Here is a 27,907-nt window from a genome sequence, read left to right as displayed (position 1 = left end):
TAGGCCATAACAAAGAATTGGCAAGTAATAATAATAATTTAAAAAAACGTGATTTGTATAGCGCTTTTCAAGAACCTAAAGACACTTTACAAAGGAACCGTGTCTGTGGTAAATAATGTTATGGTCAGGAAAACTCCTGTGCCTTATGATGACACACTGTAATAAGAGGGTCATTTAGAAGGAGCTTTTATTCAGTGAACTTACAATTACTTCATAGTCGTTTGAGAGACATTTAGGCAACAAATCAAGCCAGGCCTCATCCACAGATAACGAAAAGGCTTAAGTGCAGAAATCCAACTTTAAGATGAGTCTGTCAATCAGATAAGACCTGGACTGTTTCCTCTCCATCTAGACTGTGTTAAGCTCCTAATGCATTCTTATCGTTCATGCTTGGTATTCTAGTAGTGAGTAGTTTAGTTGTACTCCTAGTGAGGGGTTTAGTTGTTCTCCTAGTGAGTGGTTTAGCTGTACTCTAGTGAGTGGTTTAGTTGTACTCTAGTGAGTGGTTTAGTTGTACTCCTAGTGAGGGGTTTAGTTGTTTTCCTAGTGAGTGGTTTAGATGTTTTCCTAGTGAGTGGTTTAGTTGTACTCTAGTGAGGGGTTTAGTTGTACTCTAGTGAGTGGTTTAGTTGTACTCCTAGTGAGGGGTTTAGTTGTTTTCCTAGTGAGTGGTTTAGATGTTTTCCTAGTGAGTGGTTTAGTTGTACTCCTAGTGAGTGGTTTAGTTGTACTCCTAGTGAGTGGTTTAGTTGTACTCCTAGTGAGTGGTTTAGTTGTTTTCCTAGTGAGTGGTTTAGCTGTACTCCTAGTGAGTGGTTTAGTTGTACTCCTAGTGAGTGGTTTAGTTGTACTCCTAGTGAGTGGTTTAGTTGTTTTCCTAGTGAGTGGTTTAGTTGTACTCTAGTGAGTGGTTTAGTTGTACTCCTAGTGAGTGGTTTAGTTGTACTCTAGTGAGTGGTTTAGTTGTACTCCTAGTGAGTGGTTTAGTTGTACTCCTAGTGAGTGGTTTAGTTGTACTCCTAGTGAGTGGTTTAGTTGTACTCCTAGTGAGTGGTTTAGTTGTACTCCTAGTGAGTGGTTTAGTTGTACTCCTAGTGAGGGGTTTAGTTGTACTCTAGTGAGGGGTTTAGTTGTACTCCAAGTGAGTGGTTTAGTTGTACTCCTAGTGAGTGGTTTAGTTGTACTCCTAGTGAGTGGTTTAGTTGTACTCCTAGTGAGTGGTTTAGTTGTACTCCTAGTGAGTGGTTTAGTTGTACTCTAGTGAGGGGTTTAGTTGTTTTCCTAGTGAGTGGTTTAGTTGTACTCCGAGTGAGGGGTTTAGTTGTACTCTAGTGAGGGGTTTAGTTGTACTCCTAGTGAGTGGTTTAGTTGTACTCCTAGTGAGTGGTTTAGTTGTACTCCTAGTGAGTGGTTAGTTGTACTCTAGTGAGGGGTTTAGTTGTTTTCCTAGTGAGTGGTTTAGTTGTACTCTAGTGAGTGGTTTAGTTGTACTCCTAGTGAGGGGTTTAGTTGTTTTCCTAGTGAGTGGTTTAGTTGTACTCTAGTGAGTGGTTTAGTTGTACTCCTAGTGAGTGGTTTAGTTGTACTCTAGTGAGGGGTTTAGTTGTTTTCCTAGTGAGTGGTTTAGTTGTACTCTAGTGAGTGGTTTAGTTGTACTCTAGTGAGTGGTTTAGTTGTACTCCTAGTGAGTGGTTTAGTTATACTCTAGTGAGTGGTTTAGTTGTACTCTAGTGAGTGGTTTAGTTGTACTCTAGTGAGTGGTTTAGTTGTACTCTAGTGAGTGGTTTAGTTGTACTCTAGTGAGTGGTTTAGTTGTACTCTAGTGAGTGGTTTAGTTGTACTCCTAGTGAGGGGTTTAGTTGTTTTCCTAGTGAGTGGTTTAGTTGTACTCTAGTGAGTGGTTTAGTTGTACTCCTAGTGAGTGGTTTAGTTGTACTCTAGTGAGTGGTTTAGTTGTACTCCTAGTGAGTGGTTTAGTTGTACTCCTAGTGAGTGGTTTAGTTGTACTCTAGTGAGTGGTTTAGTTGTACTCTAGTGAGTGGTTTAGTTGTACTCCTAGTGAGTGGTTTAGTTGTTTTCCTAGTGAGTGGTTTAGTTGTACTCTAGTGAGTGGTTTAGTTGTACTCCTAGTGAGTGGTTTAGTTGTACTCTAGTGAGGGGTTTAGTTGTTTTCCTAGTGAGTGGTTTAGTTGTACTCTAGTGAGTGGTTTAGTTGTACTCTAGTGAGTGGTTTAGTTGTACTCCTCATGCCGACATTACAGAACCTTGCTTCCATCAAGACTGTGGCCATTGGCATCAGCATTAGTTCAGTAGCTTGTTGCTGACTATGCAATGCGCTGTATGTGGGTCTCTGAACACAGTTCGTTGAGGAGACAGATTGAGTGAGTTTGTAGAGTGCATGCTGAGGCGTTCTATTGTCAGTTTAGTGATGCTGGTAGCTGTGGTTAGTATGTAGCCAATGATAAGTGTTCATACAGAGAATAGAGTAGAATACTGCAGTACTGTATTTTACTGTATTGTATTATATTACATGATTATGTGTTATAGTGTTTATACAAGCTGTGGCCAATCTTTTCTTCAGCTTATACTATGTTCAGTTTATACTGGCTGGTCAATGTGTGGTCAACCTATTTGGAATGTGTCTGACAGTAGTCTGTGGTCCTCAGTGTTCCAGACCTGAGTGAGTACAGTGTACAGGTGGGCCTCCTTCACCTCAACTCGTCCTTGGACCACCCCAGGCTCCGCATCGCACACGTGGTCTGTGGCCCAGAGGGATCCAACCTGGCCCTGCTCAAACTGGCCAAGTAAGAATAGTGTTCATTCATTCAGTGAGACAGTCAGTCAGCCATTTTACTTACCTGGTAAAATAAATGTAAAAATGTAATCCATCCATTAATTCATTCTCAATCATGCATTGTAGGCACAGCAAGCATTTATTTATTCATGCATGTGTTTGTGTCCACGCCTAGGCCTGCCCCTCTCTCTGAGCATGCCTTCACCATCCAGCTCCCAGTAGCAGGCTGTAGGGTCACAGACGGAACCAACTGTCTCATGTACGGCTGGGGAGAGACCAAAGGTACTGCCCTACATGACTGTTCCTGTGTTATGTCTTATCCCTGTGTTATGTCTTATCCCTGTGTGGTGTCTTATCCCTGTGTGGTGTCTTATCCCTGTGTGGTGTCTTATCCCTGTGTGGTGTCTTATCCCTGTGTGGTGTCTTATCCCTGTGTGGTGTCTTATCCCTGTGTGGTGCCTATATACACTCAGAGGTCAGTTTTTTAGGTACACCACCCCATTCACAAAAATGGTTTGCTCCTACAGACAGTGAGTCACGTGGCCGTGACTTGCTATATAAAGTTACTATTCGACTGAACGTTAGAATGGGCAAAACGAGTGACCAAAGCGACTTTGAGCATGGTATGATTGTTGGTGCCAGGTGTGCCAATTCCAGTATCTCAGAAACAGCTGGCCTCTTGGGCTTTTAACTCACAACAGTGTCTAGGGTTTACTGAGAATGGTGCAACAAACAAAAAACATCCAGTCAGCGGCAGTCCTGTGGGCGAAAACAGCTCGTTGAGAGATGGAAGGAGAATGGCAAGAATCGTGCAATCTAACAGGCGGGCCACAAACAGGCAAATAACGACGCAGTACAACAATGGTGTGTATAACGGTATCTCGGAATGCACAACTCGTCGGTCCTTGTCACGGATGGGCTATTTGCAGCAGACGACCACACCAGGTTCCACTCATATCAGCTAGAAACAAGAAGAAATGTCTACAGTGGGCACGCCATCACCAACACTGGTCAATAAGGAGTGGAAAAACATCACCTGGTCTGATGAATCCTGGTGCCTGTTGGGTCATGCTGATGGCAGAGTCAGGTTTTGGCGTAAGCAGCATGAGTTTATGGCCCATCCTGCCTGGTGTCAACGGTACAGGCTGGTGGTGGTGGTGTAATGGTGTAGAGAATGTTTTCCTGGCACACTTTAGGTCCCTTGGTACCAATTGAGCAACATTTCCAATTCCCCAAAGAATTGACACAGTTCTGGAGGCAAAGGGGGTCTGACCCGGTACTAGATGGATGTAACTGGCCACTGAGTGTATTCTGTATGTTACAGTATGTCTGCTGTCTTATCCTCATATCCACCATTTATCAACTGACCTCTGTTTCATGCTATTGTGTGGTGAAGAGATGGGGGGGTATTGGATCAAGAGATCCATGATATTGTAGGAAAAGATACCTTAGGATATCATGTGTCGATTGTGTGAATAAAGTCCCCCACAATGACACCATATAGACAAACATGTTGTCTAGGGTTATAGGTTTGGAACATGGTGAAATGGTGTTTGAACAGTAGACTGACTGTTTCCTGCTTTATTTCCGGCTACTTCCTGTCCAGGGACAGGATATGAGGGAGCACTGAAAGCTGTGAGTCTGCCCATGGTCAGTAACGACTGGTGTTCTGAGCTCCATGACAAAACCCTGCCTGTCACCGACAGCAAAGTGTGTGCCGGGGGCAGGAAAGACCAGGGAGTGTGTGAGGTGAGCTTCATAAACATTACTCTACATTATCTGAAACATGCATTGACTCGACATTGCGTGACTCAGTTATTACTTAAAGCTATTCGTATATCTACCATAATGTCTTTTGATTGGCTGCATGAGCACCACGCTAACCTGCTATTGGTTCGTCCCTCACAGAGAGACTACGGTGGCCCGTTGGTGTGCCAGGAGCGAGAGAGCAAAGTCATCGTGGGCGTGAGCATCCACGGCCGGGGCTGCGCCCTGGCCCGGCGGCCCGCCATCTTCGTCAATGTGGCCTACTACTCGGGGTGGATCCATAAAGTCTTCATACACTACTCCAGGTTGGAGGAAAAACTACTGGAAGAAGCACAGACCAAACCACTCCATTCAGGACTGTACCACTAGCCTGCAAGAGGAGGGGTGGAGCATTCAGGACTGTACCACTAGCCTGCAAGAGGAGGGGTGGAGCATTCAGGACTGTACTACATCACTGTAAGAGGAGGGGTGGAATATTTAGGACTGTACCACAAGCTGGGAGGATGGAGAATGATCTCTCCAACAGAGGATGCCTAACTAACAAGACGGTTGGGAGATGTAAGAATGAGGAAACTGACTTTATGGGAAGCAGCCATTTTGGGGCTTCGTGGCCGGACGTCGCCTCAGTTTTTGGAGGGAAAAAAACACCATGAATGGAAGAGATATTTTGGGACGTTTAGAGGCTACGAATAGAAGGATATGTTCAGAGAGGCTGAAAATGATATGAAGGATTATTATAATATGCAAATTGATTAATGCAGGACCAGGTTGTTACACCTTGATCACACCGATAGCGTCATTGAGCAAAATAGTACCCAGCATCATTTAGATGTGTGCAACAAAAGTTCAACATTCACCTTCTGCTACCATTTCTGTCAAGCCGTCTACGCATACAATGTGACGCATACCTTGATAAATCCAACGTAGGCACCATAAAGAACACACTGCAACTGCCTCTGCAACGCAATGCTGCAAGGCACACGCAGCATTCCATTGGAAATGAATGTATTTCTGGTGTACCAAAATGTATTGACACTGTCTTTGTGATTGAGGCATTAGCTTTAATAACATTTCTAAACAATAGTTTCTGGCACATGGACAGCCTATTTTTTGGGGTGAAATATATGAATACTCTTAAGCCATAAAGAGGGGTGAATTGATGCGTTCTCTCACTCTGCCCACAAGACAATAGGAATGGTATGGATGACTCAGTATTGTCTCCTGGAAAATACTTGAATTTGATCAGAACCAAAACCAGAGCCATGCGAGGAGGGATCCAGACAGGACTTGGTACGATCCATGGCTACTGGGTCACGTTGAGGGCACATGATGTAATGGCTAAAAGTTCAGTCATTCAGAAGTTACCACTTGGTGAATGGTGGGAGTTAACCTGTCTAGAAACAACCTCTAGCTCATAGCAGGAGGCTCATAGCCCTAACCCCTAGGTACTGGTGTAGAGCAGTGTATACCAACTCCAGTCCTCCAGTACCCCCAACAGCACACATTTCTGTTGTAGTCCCGGACAAGCACACCTGATTCAATTTGTCAGCTAATCATCAAGCCCACCTCGAGTTGAATCAGGTTTGTCCAGGGTTACAACACAAATGTGTGCTGTTGGGGATACTTGAGGACTGGAGTTGGTATACACTGCTCTACACCAGTACCTGGGGAGTAGGGCAAAGAGCAAAAGGTTGTTTCTAGACAGGTCTTAACTCTCACCATTCACCAAGTGGTTGTTTTTGGAAAGACTATTCAGTAACTGTTCCCTAACTAATGCTAATGCTAACAGTTTACTTAGCCAAACATTAGCAGTTAGCCTACATGGCTAACATGTCTCCAGTTTTGGAGGGAACTCTACACTAGCCCCTGGTGGGCTGCGTGTGCGTTATGTGGTCAGGGTACACATTTAGAAGTTTCTTATTGAGTGTATTTCTGGCACTCTGTGTTATTTAATAGGTCTTATAGATCTGGGCCTTTCCTTGGCTCACTCACACTAGACGTCAGTGGAGTTGCTTCCTCTCTACACTCTGTGTTTTATATTTAAACGGATTAGAACGTAGTGTGCAGTCTATTTATTTATTTGTATACATCTGGCCCTCGTGAGAGGGTGCCAGCGATTGACGTCGACAAAGCGACACGTCTCGCTAATAGAAGAGGTGAAGATTATATTTTATTTGATACATGTTCTAAACTCAGTGTGTCAATCATTGTTATTGGAGGTACACTGAATGGCAATACGGATTACATGAAAAGTATGGCTTGTGTTCCAAAACATACCACTTTGTCAGTCATTTGTCTTTTAACAGTACTGACATGCAGTAAGTGTAATGACATAGGGGAGTGTAATAGCTTTCTTTCAGTGCTGAAAACCAGTCATGACATCATTTTTATAATCACAGAAAGCAGGTGTGTATGTATGACTAATGATCTCTTCAAACTGGGCCCCCAAGAAGACTTATAATTTCACCCAATTTCTATATCCTAAAATATTCAGTGTGTTAGGTTAAACTATGTCACAGTATTTGACCTGTTCAGTGCCTTTTTTTTAGGTGGACAGGAATCAATAGTGTACAATAGAATTGGCGCAGAGAGCTGTGAGTGTATTTTACTGTTATGTAAATAGGATGTAAAGTAGTGTGTGTAAAAAAACTATTTTCCACTTCCAATGTCTTATTTACATCGTTTTTTTACTATATAGGGTCACTCTGTTTATAAACTTGTATACTGTAAACTCTATAACAGCTGCTATTTTTAAGGGGTCGGGTTGGGTCTTCACATTATATACTATATGATTTTGTTATATTCACGTTTTAATATTACATTTACAGTGTAATTTTCAGCTTGTTTCACTCTTTTAATACATCTGTCTGTCTTGTCTCTCTTGTCTGTCTGTCTGTCAAGCACTCTCTCCTAAAGTAAACCTTCAGACAAAGATTCTTGCAGCAATACAGTTTTCTGCAACACATACTCTCTCAACACAATTCAAGATACTCTGGGTCAAGATCTTACTCTGGGTCAAGATCTTACTCTGGGTATTATTCTCCCACTTCCCATGTCAATCATATCAATAAGACCTCAGTCTATGGGTTTTGGATGGCCACTGTCCACCATGACCCAGTTCCTGACCGGAGGAGGAGCGGCAACGTTCGGTTAATGCTCACATAACGTTTGGGCAGCGCTAGAGATGTTCAGTTGACACTTAGACAGCAATTGGGCAACACTAGACACCGTGGCATGCTTCCTCCGTCATGTGGGGTTCTCATTTGATACATGACTCCTCGGTGCTGAGGAGAAAATGGCTGACCTCAGCCTCATCCGCGGTGGCTTGTCACGAACCAACCCCAAGGCTTTGTGCCTCATCGTAACGGGACGTGAAATAACTTTCTTCCCCGCTTTTGCCGGACTAACAGCCCAACAGTCATTAGGTCACGTCTGTTGCTTCTGGAAAATAAATCCACTTGAAAGATTTGTCTGTTGGGGAAATTCACAGTGGTGTAAAGTACTTCAAATTATTAGTTAAGTCGCTTTTGTGGGTATATGGACTTTACTTTATATTTTTGATAACTTTTACTTTTACTTCACTACATTCCTAAAGAAAATAACGTACTTTTTACGCCATACATTTTCAGATTACGGTATGAATGACACCCAAAAGTACTTGAATGCTTTGCAGGACAGGAAATTGGTCAAATACACATACTTATCAAGAGAACATCCTTGATCATCCCTGCTACCTCTGATCTGGCGGACTCACTAAACACACATGCTTCGTTCGTAAATGATGTCTGAGTGTTGGAGCGTGCCCCTGGCTATCCGTAAATGATGTCTGAGTGTTGGAGCGTGCCCCTGGCTATCCGTAAATGATGTCTGAGTGTTGGAGCGTGCCCCTGGCTATCCGTAAATGATGTCTGAGTGTTGGAGCGTGCCCCTGGCTATCCGTAAATGATGTCTGAGTGTTGGAGCGTGCCCCTGGCTATCCGTAAATGATGTCTGAGTGTTGGAGCGTGCCCCTGGCTATCCATAAATAAATAAAAATACAAGAAAATGGTTTGCTTAATATAAGGAATTTTAAATAATTTATACTTTTACTTCTTATACTTAAGTATATTTGAGCAATTACGTTTACTTTTGATACTTAAGCATATTTAAAACCAAATACTTTTAGACTTTTACTCAAGTAGCATTTTACTGGGTGACTTTCACTTTCACTTGAGTCATTTTCTATTAAGGTTTCTTTACTTTGACAATTGGGTACCTCTTCCACTACTGGAAAAAAAAACAATGGAAAAATCTTAATGGGAAAGCGTTGGAAAAAGGAATTTGTGAACCTTGCGCTGGACTATTCCCAAAAGCAAGAGCAACATTGTAAACACAATGGGACCCTCTTGCAATAACCTTAATCAAACAATCAAACATGATGATTTATGGCTTTTAAAAGCTTGTTGCAGTGACCTCAGAAATATATAAGTAGTGCCGTGGAGTTTATGCTCAGACCCTGTGTTGTGTTTATGTGTTGATCCTGCTCAGTCACCGTGCTGAAGTATGCATGCTCCCTTCCAAAGCCTACAAGAGAAGGCCATCTTAAAAACTGAACTTGGATCACTCTCTGAGCTAATGGTTCCATCGCAGCTCGTCTTTCTGCCATTCCTCAGGCATCTCCTCGCCTGCTCAACCTCAATTAATTTTCAGAGAGGGTGTCGGTAATCGATGAAAGATTCATTTAAAAAGAGCCACTGGAAAACCTCACAGAGCTACAACAGTCTCTTGGCAGAGGTGCCCAATCTTCCTCCTGTAGAACGACCCTCCTTCAGACTCTCGCTCCAACGATAATTTAACCCACTTGACTCTATCAATTAGCTGCTCACTAGGACCTTGATTAGCAGAATCACTGATGTAACAACTGAGTCAGAGCAACAGACATTCATACCGTAATCTGGGCCCCAGGGTATACCATAGTCTTGGCCCCCAGGAATACCGTAGTCTGGACCCCAGGGTACACAATAGACTTGGTACCCAGGGATACCGTAGTCTTGGCCCCAGGTATATTGTAGTCTTGGCCCCCAGGTATACGTTAGTCTGGGCCCCAGGGATACCGTAGTCTTGGCCCCCAAGGATACCTTAATCTGGGCCCCAGGGATACCTTAGTCTGGGTCTCATGGTATGAATCTTTCTGGTGGAGATACTGAGCACTGACAGAAAATAGATATGTGTGTTTGAGATGGATTGCATTGCAATCAGTCTATGCAGAATCACTGATATACCAAGCACCTTGCATCCAAAATAACTTTGCATTATGTGATCAAGATTAGCGATTCTGTGCCCTCTCAAACTGATCCCCTCAAACAAGCTGATTAACTTGTCTGGCAGCGAGAGAAAGAATGTATCCATAGGACTCTGTCGCCCTCTCCTGTCTAAATATGGTAGTCTCTCAACTCTTCAGAGATGATGATATGGTACAATTCAGTGGGTGGGTATATCAACAAACGACTAATAACAACTAATACAAACTCGCTTTTTATTACTGAAAATACTTTTCAAAACAGAAAAACATCAATTTCACTGAGATATGTTGCAGTAGCCTGTAGAAATGTCATTTTAAACACATTAAGTCACGATTGGAATGTCTCTGTACTGACTCTGTTGCATACCCTGCCCAGTAGTAATCAGCAGAGCCATAGATGTGTGTGTGTGTGTGTGTGTGTGTGTGTGTGTGTGTGTGTGTGTGTGTGTGTGTGTGTGTGTGTGTGTGTGTGTGTGTGTGTGTGTGTGTGTGTGTGTGTGTGTGTGTGTGTGTGTGTGTGTGTGTGTGTGTTTGGCTCTGACATTCACTGATGCGAGAAAAGGGGAGACACATTCTGTCAAATAAGCGATGGACCACCAGTCCTCTCCCTGTGATGAGCCAATAGAAACCTTTCATCTGTATGGTGATGAGCCAATGGGAAATCTGACCCATCATCCCAATGATAGTTCAGTGAATGTCCCATCCTCTCAGTCTGATGAGCCAACGGGAAGACTGTCCTCACGTCTGTGTAATGATGAGCCAATGGGAAAAGGAATCTCTCTGCATGGTGAGCCGATGGAGTCCTCTCGTCCTGGGGATGGACCAATGGGAACATGGTGCTGCCTGAGTATTGAGATGATGAGGATGGAAGCTGAATGGAGATGCCTCTATAGCCCAACACTTCTGTTCCTCCTATACCTGTAGGTGAGGTAGTACATTCATTCACTCTTCACATTGTGTTTTATAGGTACATCTCTGAAATGGTTAAAGCAGGGTTGGCCTATTATCCTGGAGCGCTGGTGAATGTGCAGGATTTTGCTTCGGCCCTCCTCTAACACACCTGATTCTCTTTGAGAAACGGAGCAGTTGATTTGTGGAGTTGGCTGAGTTAGGGTGGCGCTGGAGCATAAACCTGCATGGTAAGTGGCTCTCCAGAAGAAGGGCTTTGCCCCCCTCTTGTAAAAATACATAATAAACGCTTAATCACCTCTCTCTATTGTAGTAGCTGGACCATATCTTTGGGAGATATCTGAGCATGTAGTGTCAAACTGTACTCCCAAACTCTCCCTCTGCCTCCAGTGAGTCTAAACACAGTTGAAATGACACCACAAACAAGATAAACATAACATTTAGTTAGTCAGCTGGTAACTTGCTACAAGGTTATTAACACTTAACTACACATGAATTGTTTTCAATTGTAGCGGTATATACTCAATTTGCATAACAATATGGTGTTAAAATGTTTCAGGAGGCTTAGCTTGTTTATGTACCTGTTGAGTCATAGAGTTGGTTGTTGTCATCGAATTCACCGAAGGGAAATCTTTGTTCTTTTGGTTCATCAGAAATGAAGCTTTTAAAAGGAAAGTGAGCTGTTATTCTCTCTCTTTCTCAAGCTGCTATAGACCACCAAGTGCTAACAGTCAGTATCTAGATAACGTGTGAAATGCTTGATAATGTATGTGATATCAACAGAGGTATATTTTCTGGGTGATTTAAATATTGACTGGCTTTCATCACGCTGCCCACTCAAGAAAAAGCTTCTAACTGCAACCGGTGCCTGCAACCTGGTTCAGGTTATCAGTTAACCTACCAGGGTCGTTACAAACAGCACAGGAATGAAATCATCAACATGTATTGATCACATCTTTACTAATGCTGCAGAAATCTGCTTTAAAGCAGTATCCAGATCCATTGGATGTAGTGATCACAATATAGTAGCCATATCTAGGAAAACCAACGTTCTGAAGGCTGGGCCTAATATACTTTATAAGAGGTCATACAACAAGTGTTGTAGTGATTCCTATGTTGTTGATGTGAAGAATATTTGTTGGTCTGTGGTGTGTAATTATTTTACCTTTATTTAACTAGGCAAGTCAGTTAAGAACAAATTCTTATTTTCAATGATGGCCTAGGAACAGTGGGTTAACTGCCTTGTACAGGGGCAGAACAACAGATTTTTACCTTGTCAGCTCAGGGATTCAAAGTTGCAACCTTTCAGTTACTAGTCCAATGCTCTAACCACTAGGCTACCTGCCGCCCCAGTGTAATGCCAGTGTAATGAGGAGAAACCAGACGCTGCACTTGACACATTTATGAAATAGATTTTTCCGGTTACTAATAAGCATGGACCCATAAAGAAAGTGACTGTAAAAACTGTTAAATCCCTGTGGATTGATGAATTTAAACATTTTATGGTTGAGAGGGATGAGGCAAAAGAAATGGCCAATACGTCTGGCTGCACAACCAATTGGCAAACGTACTGCAAATTGAGAAATCCTGTGACCTAACTGAATAAAAAGAAGAAGAAACTATACTATGAAACAAAGATAAATTCTAGAAACAATGATAGTAAAAAGCTTTGAAACAACTTAAATGAGATTTTGGGAAAAAGGGTAAGCTCCATCATTCATCATTCTCAAAACTTTTGGCCATGACTGTATACACGTCAGCTACTACAGCGAGTGAAATCCCTGCAACACTTAATAAAGAGCTGCAGTTAGTTTCAGAATGGGTGGCAAAGGAAAATGTTTGTCCTAAATATTTCAACAAGTTAAAGCATTGTATTTGGGACAAATCATTCACTAAACCCTAAACCTCAACTAAATCTTCTAATAAACAATGTGGAAATTGAGCAAGTTTAGGTGACTAAACTGCTTGGAGTAATCCTGGATTGTAAACTTCCATGGTCAGAACATATTGATACAACAATAGCTAAGATGGGGAGAAGTCTGTCCATAATAAAGCGTTGGTCTGTCTTTTTAACAATACTATCAACAAGGCAGGTCCTACAGGCCCTAGTTTTGTCGCACCTGGACTACTGTTCAGTCGTGTGGTCAAGTGCCACACAGAGGGACCTCTGAAAAATGAACAGGGCAGCACGGCTGGCCCTTAAATGTACACTGAGAGCTAATATTAATAATCTCTCATGGCTCAAAGTGGAGGAGCGATTGATGTCATCACTGCTTGATTTTGTAAGAAGTGGTGACATGCTAAATGAACCAAGGTTTCTGTTTAAACTACTAGCACACAGCTCTGCCACCCATGCAAGACATGCCACCACAGGTCTCTTCACAATCCCCAAGTCAAGAACAGAGTATGGGAGGTGCACAGTTTTACATAGAGCCTTGACTACATGGAACTCGATTCCACATCAGGTAACAGATGCAAGCAGAAGAATCCGTTTTTTTTTAAACAGATAAAAATACACCTTATGGAACAGCGGGGACTGTGAATAGACACACACAGACACACACACATGATAAGACACGCACTCTACCCACACATACACATGGATTTTGTACTGTAGAGATGTGATAGTAGAGTAGTGACTTGAGGGAACACACTTAATGTGTTGTGAAAAGTGTTATAAATATAATGTCATGTAATATTTTAAATAGTATATAACTGCCTTAATGTTGCTGTACCCCAGGAAGAGTAGCTGTTGCCTTGGCAGCAACAAATGGGGATCCATAATAAACAAAAATACTCACACTCACTATGTGCTCCGTGGACACTGCTCTTATATTTGGCTTCCCTCCTCCATTTTGCTCTTCTGTTTGAGAACCACACCTTCAAAGGGGAATGGCAATTATAACAGATGTAGCTCAGTATTACAGGGAATTTTACAGGAAATGAAATAGGTTGCATGCATAGTTTGTGCCATGTAACCTTGATGGTGTCCTCTGGAAGTTGGATCTCAGATGCCAGTTTTTCCCTGGTGAACGTGTCTGCATAGTGGCTTCGTGTGAATTCTGCTCAGTTTGGGAGGAAAAAATAGGATGAGAGAGCACTCAAAGCTCAGCTTGAAAGGATAACAACTTTTCCAACTGTTCTAAAACAAGCCTTGTTGAAATAGGAATAAGTTCAATCAAACTAAGTCGTTTAAGCCTAATCATTAATGTATCCACTCCACATAGGATGGATGGGGATGGGGCCACAGTGTCTCCTGACCCCTCCTGTCTCAGCCTCCAGTATTTATGCTGCAGTAGTTTATGTGTCGGGGGCTAGGGTCAGTCTGTTATATCTGGAGTATTTCTCCTGTCTTATCCGGTGTCCTGTGTGAATTTAAGTATGCTCTCTCTAATTCTCTCTTTCTCTCTTTCTTTCTTTCTTTCTCTCTCTTGGAGGACCTGAGCCCTAGGACCATGCCTCAGGACTACCTGACATGATGACTCCTTGCTGTCCCCAGTCCACCTGGCCGTGCTGCTGCTCCAGTTTCAACTGTTCTGCCTGCGGCTATGGAACCCTGACCTGTTCACCGGACATGCTACCTGTCCCAGACCTGCTGTTTTCAACTCTCTAGAGACAGCAGGAGCGGTAGAGATACTCTCAATGATCGGCTATGAAAAGCCAACTGACATTTACTCTTGAGGTGCTGACTTGTTACACCCTCGACAATTATTGTGATCATTATTATTTGACCATGCTGGTCATTTATGAACATTTGAACATCTTGGCCATATTCTGTTATAATCTCCACCCGGCACAGCCAGAAGAGGACTGGCCACCCCTCATAGCCTGGTTCCTCTTTAGGGTTCTTCCTAGGTTTTGGCCTTTCCAGGGAGTTTTTCCTAGCCACCGTGCTTCTACACCTGCATTGCTTGCTGTTTGGGGTTTTAGGCTGGGTTTCTGTACAGCACTTTGAGATATCAGCTGATGTAAGAAGGGCTATATAAATACATTTGATTTGATTTGACATAAACACACAGCCTAAACGTACATAAACAGTTGTCAAAGTAAAAGTATGTCATTTTTCTGCCTAAAGTACACTACTGTACAGGCCTACCTTGCTCTAACACTCTGCACTGCTCCAGGGTGAAGGTGGTGCGGTTGCGATGCTGGGGCCCGGGAGGCTGGAGCTCGTTTACCTCAACTGTCTCCATCTCCTCCTTCTCCTTCACTACTGACTGCGTTGAGGTCTCCACTAGAAGACCTGGAATGCATACAAGTAGACTATATGGCTATGTTTTTCAAATTGCGCACAGTGTATGTGGCATAAATGTGTGTATTTCTCCCAGATCAAGATGTACGATGTGTAGCCTACCTGGGTATCTGGGGTGGTGCGCAGAAATCTCCACACTCAACATCGCAGAGTCGAGTTGAATTTTCCTGAGGATTCGGTTTACAGAGGACACCTTTTGACAAGTTGAAAATAATGCTTAAATTAATCGAAAAATATAGTTATTTTCCTCACAGTTGTACACACTTTGTATCATTCTGGTGTAGCTTGTGATCTCACTTACACTGGGAACTTTGGCCGATTTACAGATTCTTTCGGCAGCGAGCTTTTTTCTGATTTCCCAGGCGAATATTGTTGGGTTTTTCGTCTTGTATTCGATTATTTTCGAGATGACTTCGGGGGTGAGGAGTCGAGGTCTACTCCCTCCGGTCGCCTTCGGGTCCAGGAGGCCGGTTTTGTGGTACCTGCTCAAAATCTTGCTGACGCAGCCATTTGACACCTGCCAGAGCAGAGTGCACATTTGGGTTTTCGTGAATTGACGCACGATTCATATCCACCATTCAGAGCAAAATAACAGAAGTACTACTAGTTCATTGGAAGCACACCATTTAACAACTATTTAATGGATTAAATTAAATGAATAATAAAACAAATTATGTTTTTCATGTATCGAATAGGGCGCAAACACGAGCTCCTATAAGCCTGCTGAGACGCACCTGCAGAATTCTGGAGATCTCGCATGGGCGCACACCTTCCGATGCCAGTTCGATCATCTTCCTCCTTTTATATGCTGGAAGCGGCCTCCCGTTCAAAAACACCCCGCCAAGCTGATTGACACACCCGCTCCCTTAGAATAGAACAGAATAAAATAGCTTGTATAAGATTTAAACCTCTTTTGCCGCTTTATACATCAACATTTCTTTGAATATTGTTGGAGAAAATGTCTCCACTCAATTCAGTGGTATTAGTAATATTCTAACACATTATAGTTAGTCCTTCGTTTGAATATAGATCTACCTTCGTTTGACAGGTCCACGTTCGTTCCACACATGTCAACTGGTTCTTCAGAGCCGTATCAAATGAAACAACAAGATATTTCCTGTATAATATACAGTGCGGATTTTCCTTTGATAAACAAGAGAATAAACTGTTATATGAGGAACTTCATCCCCAAAATGCACTGACCTGATTGTAAAGTGCATAAAACACCTCACCTGTAAAATGTGAATATTCGGAGTCTGAGGGGATGCCAATTCACACCTGTCTGTTGCACAGGTCGCCACTGACAGGAATCACGCGCGACTTCACAAATATATACCGTATCAGCCTTTTCTAGATGACGTAGTGGTCTGATAGGAGAAATGTCAATATTGCATGTAGGCCTACTGTACCTGACTCTCAAGTAACCCAGTCTATTCAGACTCGATTGTCTGGAAGTCAAGCTGCGAACCACAATATTTGACCCCACACATTATAGGATATAAATATGGATGACCCTTATAAAGTGCCAATGTAAAATTTGTTTTCAACGTTGTGGTCAAAATTATTGCCCCAAGATTTTTGTAAAACAAAGTGTATTATGGGTTAACTAGACCTATTAAAACAGCTTTTGCAATTGTGAACTTGAAGCAGAAGATTGCAATGCCATATAATAAACTGTAGGGCCAACAGGGGACATTTTTAGCTCACATGCAGTGTATTTACAGTGGACTAAAGGCTTACATCTAAACGGGTTTCAAGGCTAGTCCGTTAGGCTATTCAATTTCTGATAACTATTTGGTAAGGTACATAATATAAGGGAATAGGAAGCTCGCATCCACTGCTCTCTCTAGACAATTATGCGCATAATACAGTACTGTATCCTGAAGATGGACCATATGCTGTGTCAAGAACAATCTCCATGTTTTCTGTTGGGCTACTGAAGATACTCATTTTGGACTTTCAAAATCGAATTTCACACCTGACACCAAATGTAAGTTAATTCCATTTACTGTATTCCATCTCCAAGCGACACGTCTCGGGTCACGTGACTTGAGCATCCTTTCCCAAGTCAGTGTTTAAGATTAGTCCGATCGAGTCTCCTTTTTTTAAAGCTAACATTTGAAAATCTGTCCCGATGTCGACTGCCATATGGTAAAGTGCTTCTGATAAATCATAAATCCATCATCCAGACTCTTTTATTACATTATCTTTCAAGCATGAACAAATAGTCGCATAGGGCGAATGTGGGGGGACCAATTGGGACTTTCATTTAGAAAAAAATTACGAGGAAAACTCTCGCAGATGTCTCTTGACCAGCCAGCAGATACAATGTGCAGTAAACGTTTCAAAGGAAATATTTGACGAGCAAATATTAGCAAATGTGAAACCACACAAGGCTCGTCTTTTGGTCCTGTTTAATGACTAATTGGGCATCATTAGCTAGGTCCACACAGATCGAAGTGCCACTGAAATAAAGGGTGGATTTTAAAATGCCATATGGTCCAAATTATATATTAACCCACGAGTTAGCGCACGGTTATAGTTTCTGTAGAGGACGCATTGTATATAGCTGATAAACAGCTCTGGACACCAGGGTCTCCTTGCCAACAGACAGAGAAGACAAATAACATATTTATTTATTACTGCACAGAGTTCATGCCCCGATTGATTTGGTGTACTTTATTGCATATTTTGTGTGTACAACCCAAGGTTAATAAAACAGTCACGCTGCGGGCACAGAAATGGTTAAACATTCTTGGTGCGTAAATGTTCGCTGGGCTCACCAAAGGCGTCGGCTAAACTTTTCGGCCTGAGGAAGAATTCTAAACATAGATCGACCATATCTCAATGACACACAACATTGTATTTGGTTCTATCGACGTGAGTTTGTGCTTTCTTGTGTCCCTAGGTGTAGAGAAACATTAACATTTTACCCGCGTAAAAGGGTACCATAAACCTATCCAAAGCGCACAGAGCTCCCTCATGCGTCTCAACGTGGGGTCATATAGCCTTCATTCTAGCGCATTTCTACACACTGAAGTATGACAAGAATCAATTTACCCTCACTTGGAAGGACTTAAAATGTAATATGCGATTCGATAAATATTAGCACAAAAGCACATTTAATGGTTTCCATGGTAGCCAACATCAGGCAGCGTTGAGCCCCAAATAAGGCTTATTTAAGAAGTAGCCTATCGATTTGTGTGAACAAAACTGTGCGTCTGAGAGCACATCACTGTATAGTTCAAATATCAGTATGACTGAATCATTTGATCTGATTTGTGTACCCTACATTTGCTATATAACATATTGACCCTATATATTCTATATATTGCTGATGTATTATGAAGTTATTGTAATTCTTTGTTTGTACTATTATACTTGATTTACTGTATGCTTCCCTGTAGCCTACAGACAACCAATTTGGGATGGAGAGGGCAGGCAACATGAGTTTGCTTGTGGATGGTTTTGTGAAATGATTAGCAAAATAAAAATAAAACAACTTGTAAATGTGTTCCTTGTCAAAGTCAATAAAAAACTATTTCAAATTCCCGAGTTTAAGGACCAGACATCGAAATGGGTTTCGAATATTTATTGAGGAAATGAATGGATGTGAGAATGGACGGGATGAAGCCAAGGGCTGCAGGTGAAAGATCCAGGGGATGGACTCCGTAGAGTTTGGCTTGGAGTCTCAGGTAGACATCATCAGGCCGTGGTAGATAGGCTGCTGTGGTGATGCCAATCCCCCCAGGAGATCTTTGGAAGAACGTAAGAGATCCTATATAGAAGGTGGAGAAGGTGAGGGATGCAACACTTGATAAGGCTAGTAAGGCAATGTGGTGCAACAGACATGCACTGCAGAACAAAGAGGCAGAATATTAGTTTGGTCAGGTTTAAAGAGAAACGTAACCATTTTTCAACTTCATATTCATCATTTCCAGCATCACACCAATAACAAAACGTGTGAAAATGGTGCGTTTCTATGTTTTGTGGAGGAAGATAAGTGCTTCCAAATACATCATCAATGTGCATCGTGTGATTTTGACCAATTGTGAGTAGATATTGCCTACTAATTGGTTGATTCTGTCATAGAGAAAGATAATTGTTTCCAATCTTTTTTTTCTACAAAACATAGAAACCTGCCATTTTTACATTTGTTGATGTTGCAGTGTTGCGAATAGGCGTGGAGGCTGATTGGCAACGAGTAGAAGCTGGTGCTTGTTGAGTTACAAGGGAGCTGCGTTCAAGGCTAGTTAAGGTGGTTGCGTTCAAGTCTGGTCCTCTCTCCTGCATTCTTGTTCATTCTTAACACCATTAAGTGTATGAACGTGGTATGAATCTGGATTGCTACAACCCAAGTTGTTATAATAGTAGAAGCACACACTCTTCATGCCACACATAAGCTTGAAAAGACTTTCCACATAATATTCACATCATCATCACTTCAGGCACAAAGCTATTTCATCCATCATATTCAAACAGTCAATTATATCTTACACTAAACTAATGTGTCAGAAAAGGTTTTGAACCAACATTGCATTCGCATCATCGACAGACGCAAGCTGTTAACAATGAAAGAATTACCCCCATTGTAGAACACATTATACAACTGCTGGGCAGTGTGTCAGCTTTTATCCAATGAGCCAAAAGGCAAATTCTTAATTTATTACAGTACAACAATATCAATAATGACTGAGAAAGAGAAAGTGAGTGAATGAGCACACCGTTTGGTTGTGACAGAAAGCAACCTTGTGAGTCATATCCTGTTTGCTTGACATGTTTTCCACATTTCAGTTCATAATCATTTGGTTGGTGTCTATTGCTGGGACAGTGAAGATTGAACCCATGTGTCCTGATCCATTAACATCACCCTCAGAGTCGTCCAGGTGTTCTGAAACTGGTTGGTGTCTATTGCTAGGACAGTGAAGATTGAACCCATGTGTCCTGATCCATTAACATCACCCTCAGAGTCGTCCAGGTGTTCTGAAACTGGTTGGTGTCTATTGCTGGGACAGTGAAGATTGAACCCATGTGTCCTGATCCATTAACATCACCCTCAGAGTCGTCCAGGTGTTCTGAAACTGGTTGGTGTCTATTGCTGGGACAGTGAAGATTGAACCCATGTGTCCTGATCCATTAACATCACCCTCAGAGTCGTCCAGGTGTTCTGAAACTGGTTGGTGTCTATTGCTGGGACAGTGAAGATTGAACCCATGTGTCCTGATCCATTAACATCACCCTCAGAGTCGTCCAGGTGTTCTGAAACTGGTTGGTGTCTATTGCTGGGACAGTGAAGATTGAACCCATGTGTCCTGATCCATTAACATCACCCTCAGAGTCGTCCAGGTGATCTGAAACTGGTTGGTGTCTATTGCTGGGACAGTGAAGATTGAACCCATGTGTCCTGATCCATTAACATCACCCTCAGAGTCATCCAGGTGTTCTGAAACTGTTGATGTAACAGAGTTCATACTGGGTGTTCAATTCTGCTACAGGAAAACTAGGCAGGTAGCCGAGTGGTTAAGTGCATTGGGCCAGTAACTGAAAGGTTGCGGGTTCGAATGCCCGAGCTGATTAGGTGAAAATCTGTTGATGTGCCCTTGAGCAAGGCACTTAACCCTAGTTGTTCTGTATAAGAGTGTCTGCTAAATGATTAACATGTAAAGATTACTGTGCTTGGTCAAGTGTAGTTTCTACTTTTGAGCAGATCCTTATAGGCCCCGGTGAAAAGTGCACAACAAAGGGCCCTTTGGGATGGGGATATGGTGTATAGATCCCAGTGAAAAGGAGCGATGGTTGTTGCTGCTGCAGTTACAGATCAGCTGGAGAAAATAGATGTAATCTGAGCCAGCGTGTCATGCTTTTTCATCAGCTAAACTAAATGAAGATGAGATAAACTTGTATTAGTCCTTATGAGATGGAAGTGTGTCTTCTGCTTTTTTATCCAACCCCTCCGATATACACTCAGATGCACGATCACACATTGGGTTGGAGAGGCACCTGAGATATTGATGCCAGCAACCCTCAGGCTCCCTCCCACATGATTTTCCCCTCTGTCAGCACTGGGATGGAAACCATTCACATTGTCATACATAAATGAAATCAGTCACATTGTCATACATAAATGAAACCATTCACATTGTCATACATAAATGAAACCAGTCACATTGTCATACATAAATGAAACCAGTCACATTGTCATACATAAATGAAACCATTCACATTGTCATACATAAATGAAACCAGTCACATTGTCATACATAAATGAAACCAGTCACATTGTCATACAAAAATGAAAAAAAGGATTTCAGTCAAGATTCTTGGATATAGGCTAGGGATACTCTCAAAGGTGGAGGCTGGTGAGGGGAGGACAACTCATAACAATGTCCGTAATGGAGTGAATGGAATCAAACACATGGTTTTTCAGTACAAACTGTTCCGCAACATAGCAAACATTCAAGCGAACAGAACGCACCTCAGGGCCTTGGGGATGTTAAGACTAATGGGAGTGGCTCCTTTGAATAATTAATGCAAAGCATCATGGGTATATCATTTAAAATGGGTGTTACAACACAGAGAATGATAGAGGCTTCTTGTGGCCAAAATGCCGTATCAGCATGAACAGCACCATTGAGGGCTTCCAACATTTTAATGCAGTCAACTGGGTGGGACTTCCAACATCACTGGCTGATCCCTTCTGGTGACCCTGTTGGTGTCATGTCCAACAGGGTCATCAGGAGGGATCAGACACTTGTGAAGAAACTGACTACTTCAAAATGGAGATAGCCTCAATGGCGCTGCCCATGCTGTCACAGACACTATAATTGCAACAAAGAGTCCTTTAGCTCTATGCGCTACCATGACTGTAAACACTAGTCATGAGTGTTTTATAAAGCTATTATGTATTGAAATATAAGTTATGCCATGCAAGACATATTGACATTGGGCAATTTCTACAAGAACATTTTAATATTACTAATATAAGAAATTGTTAGCTGTGATTGTCTGGTCATAAATCTGCTATCTAGATTTGAAAATGTATACATTGTCGTTTGTAGCAATTAATGTACTCCAGCAATGATATCAATTTGAAATGTAAAATGTAATTTCCGATTGAGCCGAGAAATGGAGCATTCATCGTGAATGCACGCTCCGCTAACGCAAAAACATTGCCTTTATATTTTGATCGCGTTGTAGCGCTGAATTTAAGCGATACCGATTCAATCGAGTCCCAAGTTTAATAAAACTCTTCAGGTCCATACTTCCTAACGCTAGAAAAAGTTTCACCTATGGCTGGATTCAATCTGTATCGCGTTATAGCGCAATTTAAATTTAAAGGCAATGTTCTGCATTAGTGGAGACTGCATTCACGTTAAACGCTGCATATGTTGGCTCAATCGTAAATTACCTTTACATTTTTACGCAGACCTTCCACAATACTTTCACGATATGGATTGAATCTATCTCAAAACCCGCATCAGCCAATTACTATCGTCCACATAGTTGCACGTGATAAAACACTACATGTTAGCTTTTGCCATCAGATAACCAAGCAAACTAGTGGTGAGTATACCGCTAGCTAGACCATAGACTGATGGTTAAATACTGTATATTTTGATAATCATAGCTGATATTACCTAGATAGCAGCAACTTCAATACATTTGATAACCCAATTGTGAAACGTAATTTATGTAGTAAACTGACATTATTTGTTGCTTATTTTCTACTACATTTAGCAGACACTCTTATTCAGAGCAATTAGGATTAAGTTCCTCGCTCAAGAGTACAACAGATTTTTTACCTAGTCAGCATGGGGATTCAAACCAGCAACCTTTTGATTACTGGAGAAACACTCTTAACTGCTAGGCTACCTGCCACCCCATATAAAGTCCAGGGCATAACCTAGCCTTGTGGAACCAGCCTGACTGCTGTGTTCACCATTCTATTTAATTTCACATTTTATGACATGAACTAGAAAGGTGAACGCAGAGATCAGGTTGGTTCCACAAGGTGTGTGTGTGTTCGTGTGTGACCAATCAGTACCTTTAATGAGGGGCCAAGAGCTGGTCTATGCTGCTATGGCCATCATTGGGGCTCTGGCAAAGATCTCACCTCCAGCTTCGCCTCTTGCCTGCTAACCAACAGTCGTCGATATGGAGAACAGAATTAAGTAGCTATACTTCAAATTTCAACATATACTGAACAAAAATATAAACTCAACATGCAACAATTTCAAAGATTTTACTGAGTTACAGTTCATAAAAAGAAAATCAGTCAATTGAAATAAATTCATTAGGCCCTAATCTGTGGATTTCACATGACTGGGAATACAGATATGCATCCATTGGTCACAGATACCTTAACAAAAGGTGATGGCAATGGAAAAATGGCACAACAATGGGCCTCAGGACAATGGGCCTCAGGCTGTCACAATATCTCTGTGCATACAAATTGCCATTGATAAAATGCAATTGTGTTCGTTGTCTATAGCTTGTCTGCCCATACCATAACCATGGGGTCGTGTGGGCGAGCGGTTTGCTGATGTCAACGTTGTGAACAGAGTGCCCCATTGAGGCAGTGGTGCCACCATGGGGCACTCTATTCACAACGTTGACATCAAACTGCTTGCCCACACAACACTATACACACACTGTCTTTCATCTGCCCAGTACAGTTGAAACCGGGATTCATCTGTGAAGAGCAAAATTCTCGATCATGCCAGTGGCCATCGAAGGTGAACATTTGTCTACTGAAGTCGGTTACAACGCCGAACTGCAGTCAGGTCAAGACCCTGGTGAGGACGCAGATGAACTTCCCTGAGAAGGTTTCTGACAGTTTCTGCAGCAATTCTTCGGTTTTGCAAACCCACAGTTTCATCAGCTGTCCGGGTCTCAGACGATCCCGCAGTTGAAGAAGCCGGATGTGGAGATCCTGGGCTGGAGTGGTTACACATAGTCTGAGGTTGTGAGGCCGGTTGGACCTACTGCCAAATTCTCAAATTACTTTGGAGGCAGCTTATGGTAGAGAAATGAACATTCAATTCTCTGGCAACAGCTGTGGTGGACATTCCTGCAGTCAGCAGGCCAATTGAACTCTCCCTCAAAACTTGAGACTGTGTGGCATTGTGTTGTGTGACAAAACTGAACATTTTAGTGGCCTTTTATTTCCCCCAGCACAAGGTGCATCTGTGTAATGATCATGCTGTTTAATCAGCTTATTGATATGCCACACCTGTCAGGTGGATGGATTATCTTGGCAAAGGATAAAGGCTCACTAACAGGGATGTAAACAAATTTATGCACAAAATTTGAGAGGAATAAGGTTTTTGTGCCTATTGAAAATGTCTGGGATTTTTTATTTCAGCTCATGAAACATGGGACCAACACTTTACATGTTGTATTTATATTTTTGTTGAATGTAGTATATGTTCGTGTGCCAGATATCACCTATCCTAACTGCCATTGGTTATAGAACAGTGACTGTGTGTATTTGTTCACAGATGCATGAGAAGCAGAGAGACCTGACACTCAACACATCCAAATGTCCAGTAATAACGCCACCATTTTCAGTCAATGTGTCACTGATAAGCTCTGCCTCAACTCTGCCCATTTCTACAGATGGACTGGAGATGCTTTTGCCAGACGGCGTCATCAGTCGTTTGGTGGGGAGACCATAATTGGGTAGGTTTATTCTGACCTGTTCAATCTTCAACATAATACCTGTTTGTGTGTCAGATATTACCTATCCTAACTGCCATTGGTAATCGAACAGTGACTTTATGTGTATGTGTTCACAGAAACATGTATGTAGCCAACAGATGGAGACTTGCTAGATGATGAAGTCCAGAATGACAGACGGAATTAATACTTGTCAAGGTTGTGCGCTACTGGTGGAGAAGTCAGGTGCAGGAGAGCAGAGAGTTGTGAACAGGTGCACACTTTATTTAAGCAGAGGCAATAAAACAGACCGACGCCACTGCGTCAAAACTTCCAGACAAAGGTAAAAAGTGCAAGGCGTGAAACAGTCACAAAAATAAGCAAATGTTTAACAATTAAACATCATTTGTGAAATACCACGGAATACAGGGGAAAAACCAGCCTGGCGTGTAACACAAAACACGTAACAAAAACAATTTCACACAAAGACATGGGGGGAACAGAGGAATAAATACATTAGGGGTGATTAGGGAATGTAAACCAGGTGTGCAGGGAACAAGACAAAACAAATGGAACAATGAAAAAATGAGTGGCGATGGCTAGAAAGCCGAAAGGAGAGGAGCCAACTTCGGCGGAAGTCGTGACAATACTGATTAATCTGAATGGCGAGAGACCTGGTACTTGGTATTAACATTTTACTAGACAACTTTTACTTGTATTGTCTTTTTTTATTATTGAATTTAATGGTATCAGTCAATGAATGGAGAGAGACCCCTGTGTATTCTGCACCAGGATCAGAGAACTCCTGTTGTATACGGGACACCATACAGGAAGGTATGACCACTCTGACATGTTTGCCAAGGAAGCCTCATTCACTACCAGACAAAATGCCGATAAGCACAGTATCTATATCAGCAGGGAAGGACAATGAAAGATGAGAGGTGCACATTGTTATGTTAGCAGAACACTGCTTCTATGGTATTATGTTAAGTGTTGTTTATTCTACATGGACCTGTAGCTACATTTGAAAGTTATCAAAATACTTAGTTTAGAATATCTGAATATCTGTGTATTTATTATTTTTCTATAATTGTTATACTTTTCTCTCTGCATTGTTGGGAAAGTAAGCATTTCACTAGTCTGAACCTGTTGTTTACGAAGCATGTGAAATAATATTTTAACATAAATTCAGCAATTGCATTCTTCTCATATTACTCTGTAGGCTAATGAACAATTCAAAGCTTCTTCCGGCATCTCACCATACATCTGCCTGTAGTCATTGAACTCAACCTGCAGGAGGTTTGTTTGTTGTGATTGAGTGGGGGGGAAACAGCTGTGGGCAAGGTTCTGACAGATGGGTGTGTCTTGGTCGTGGCACCCAAGAAACACCACACATCAAACCACAACCCCAAGCCAACTCACATTTGTCTTCCATCATGGCCGACAGCATTTCATATGGAGCAGGCCAAAAAAACGAGGCGAAATCAGTGGGTGCAAATCCCCTGTAAAAATAGGTCAACATTTTCACTTTTCCTTTTGTTCCAGTTGGTCTGTCTCAAGGGTAGTGTGCCAATATTGCATGATGCATCCTTGACAGGATACTAGCTACTAACGTTAGACTAAATTCAAAAGGCACGTTTTCGCATATGAGAAAATCCCACGTTTTTGCTTATCAGTTTTACACACATCAATGCGCATTTACAGATAAAGGAGGTCTATACAACATTTAAGTTTATCATACAGCGTAAAATAAACCTTGTGGTCTTATCCAATAGCTGTCATGTACCTCTATTAGTATTGTACTACTCAGTTGGTTAATTAGGAATCCACAGGGTACAATAACTGTGGGTTTGAGTCTCCCTTGTTTCAAGCTTCTTTGTAAGGAACAACTGCAGGAGGTCGGTGTCCCAGGGCCCCCAATGCGGTAGATCCGGCCCTGTGCTTGACTGCAATTTGACCCCCAAAAATATTATTGCTCTTATCCATAATAATCTCATCAGGTAGTAGGCTATACCCACACTGTATCTGCTAGAGAAATGGTTCCCAAACGTTTTATAGTCCCATACCCCTTCAAACATCCAACCTCCAGCTGCGTACTCCCTCTAGCACCAGGGTCAGCGCACTCTCAAATGTTGTTTTTTGCCATCATTGTAAGCCTTCCACACACACACTATACGATACATTTATTAAACATAAGAATGAGTGTGAGTTTGTCACAACCCGGCTCGAAGGAAGTGACAAAGAGTTCTTATAGGACCAGGGCACAAATAATAATAATCAATAATTTTGCTCTTTATTTAACCATCTTACACATAAAACCTTATTTGTTCATCGAAAATTGTGAATAGCTCACCACAGGTTAATGAGAAGGGTGTGCTTGAAAGGACTGCAATGTTGGGTTGTATTGGAGAGAGTCTCCGTCTTAAATAATTTTCCACACACAGTCTGTGCCTGTATTTAGGTTTCATGCTAGTGAGGGCTGGGAATCCACTCTCACAAAGGTACGTGGTTGCAAAGGGCATCAGTGTCTTAACAGCTTGATTTGCCAAGGCAGGATACTGAGCGCAGCCCAATCCAGAAATATGCCAGTGGCCTCTGATTCAATTACATTTTCACAGAACTGCTTGTTGCAATTTCAATGAGGCTCTCTTGTTCAGATATCGGTAAGTGGACTGGAGGCAGGGCACGAAAGGGATAATGAACCCAGTTGTTTGTGTCATCCGTTTCAGGAAAGTACCTGCGTAATTGCGCACCCAACTCACTCAGGTGCTTCACTATATCACTTTTGACATTGTCCGTAAGCTTGAGTTAATTTGCACACAAAAAAAAAATCATACAATGGTGGAAAGACCTGTGTGTTGTCCTTGTTAATGCAGACAGAGAAGAGCTTCAACGTCTTAATCATAGCCTCAATGTTGTCCCGCACATTGTATATAGTTGCGGAGAGTCCCTGTAATCCTAGATTCAGATCATGCAGGCGAGAAAAAACATCTCCCAGACAGGCCAGTCGTGTGAGAAACTCGTCATCCTGCAAGTGGTCAGACAAGTGAAAATGATGGTCAGTAAAGAAAACTTTGAGCTCGTCTCACAATTTAAAAAAAACAAAGTGTCAACACTTTGCCCCTTGATAACCAGCGCACTTCTGTATGTTGTAAAAGCGTTACATGGTCGCTGCCCATATCATTGCATAGTGCAGAAAATACACGAGAGTTCAGGGGCCTTGCTTTAACAAAGTTAACCATTTTCA

The 27,907-nt window shown here is 42.1% G+C and overlaps 2 protein-coding genes across 2 annotated transcripts in view; one reads left to right on the top strand and one right to left on the bottom strand.

The window, feature by feature from the left end:
* The window catches only part of LOC115199105 (hepatocyte growth factor-like), a 39,341-nt gene extending 31,903 nt beyond the window's left edge, over window positions 1-7,438 (top strand). Inside the window, exons 15-18 of the mRNA XM_029761675.1 lie at window positions 2,667-2,804; window positions 2,970-3,076; window positions 4,401-4,543; window positions 4,703-7,438. Coding sequence (XP_029617535.1) covers window positions 2,667-2,804; window positions 2,970-3,076; window positions 4,401-4,543; window positions 4,703-4,930 — 616 coding nt within the window. The 3' untranslated portion in view covers window positions 4,931-7,438. The remainder of the gene's footprint in view (window positions 1-2,666; window positions 2,805-2,969; window positions 3,077-4,400; window positions 4,544-4,702) is intronic.
* A 3,603-nt stretch (window positions 7,439-11,041) lies between these two features.
* On the bottom strand, window positions 11,042-16,072 carry pax4 (paired box 4). Its single transcript, XM_029759644.1, has 9 exons — window positions 16,039-16,072; window positions 15,738-15,868; window positions 15,305-15,520; window positions 15,106-15,196; window positions 14,848-14,994; window positions 13,731-13,813; window positions 13,559-13,631; window positions 11,333-11,412; window positions 11,042-11,146 (listed from the first exon to the last, which is right to left on the bottom strand). The coding sequence occupies exons 1-9, from the start codon at window positions 16,070-16,072 to the stop codon at window positions 11,042-11,044; spliced, it is 960 nt and encodes a 319-aa protein (XP_029615504.1).
* Between the last annotated feature and the right edge of the window lie 11,835 nt (window positions 16,073-27,907).

Source organism: Salmo trutta, chromosome 8 (genome assembly GCF_901001165.1).
Source record: "Salmo trutta chromosome 8, fSalTru1.1, whole genome shotgun sequence".
Classification (NCBI taxonomy): Eukaryota; Metazoa; Chordata; class Actinopteri; order Salmoniformes; family Salmonidae; genus Salmo; species Salmo trutta.
Note: the sequence above shows the minus strand (reverse complement) of the source record. Positions and strands in the feature narration are given on the sequence as shown.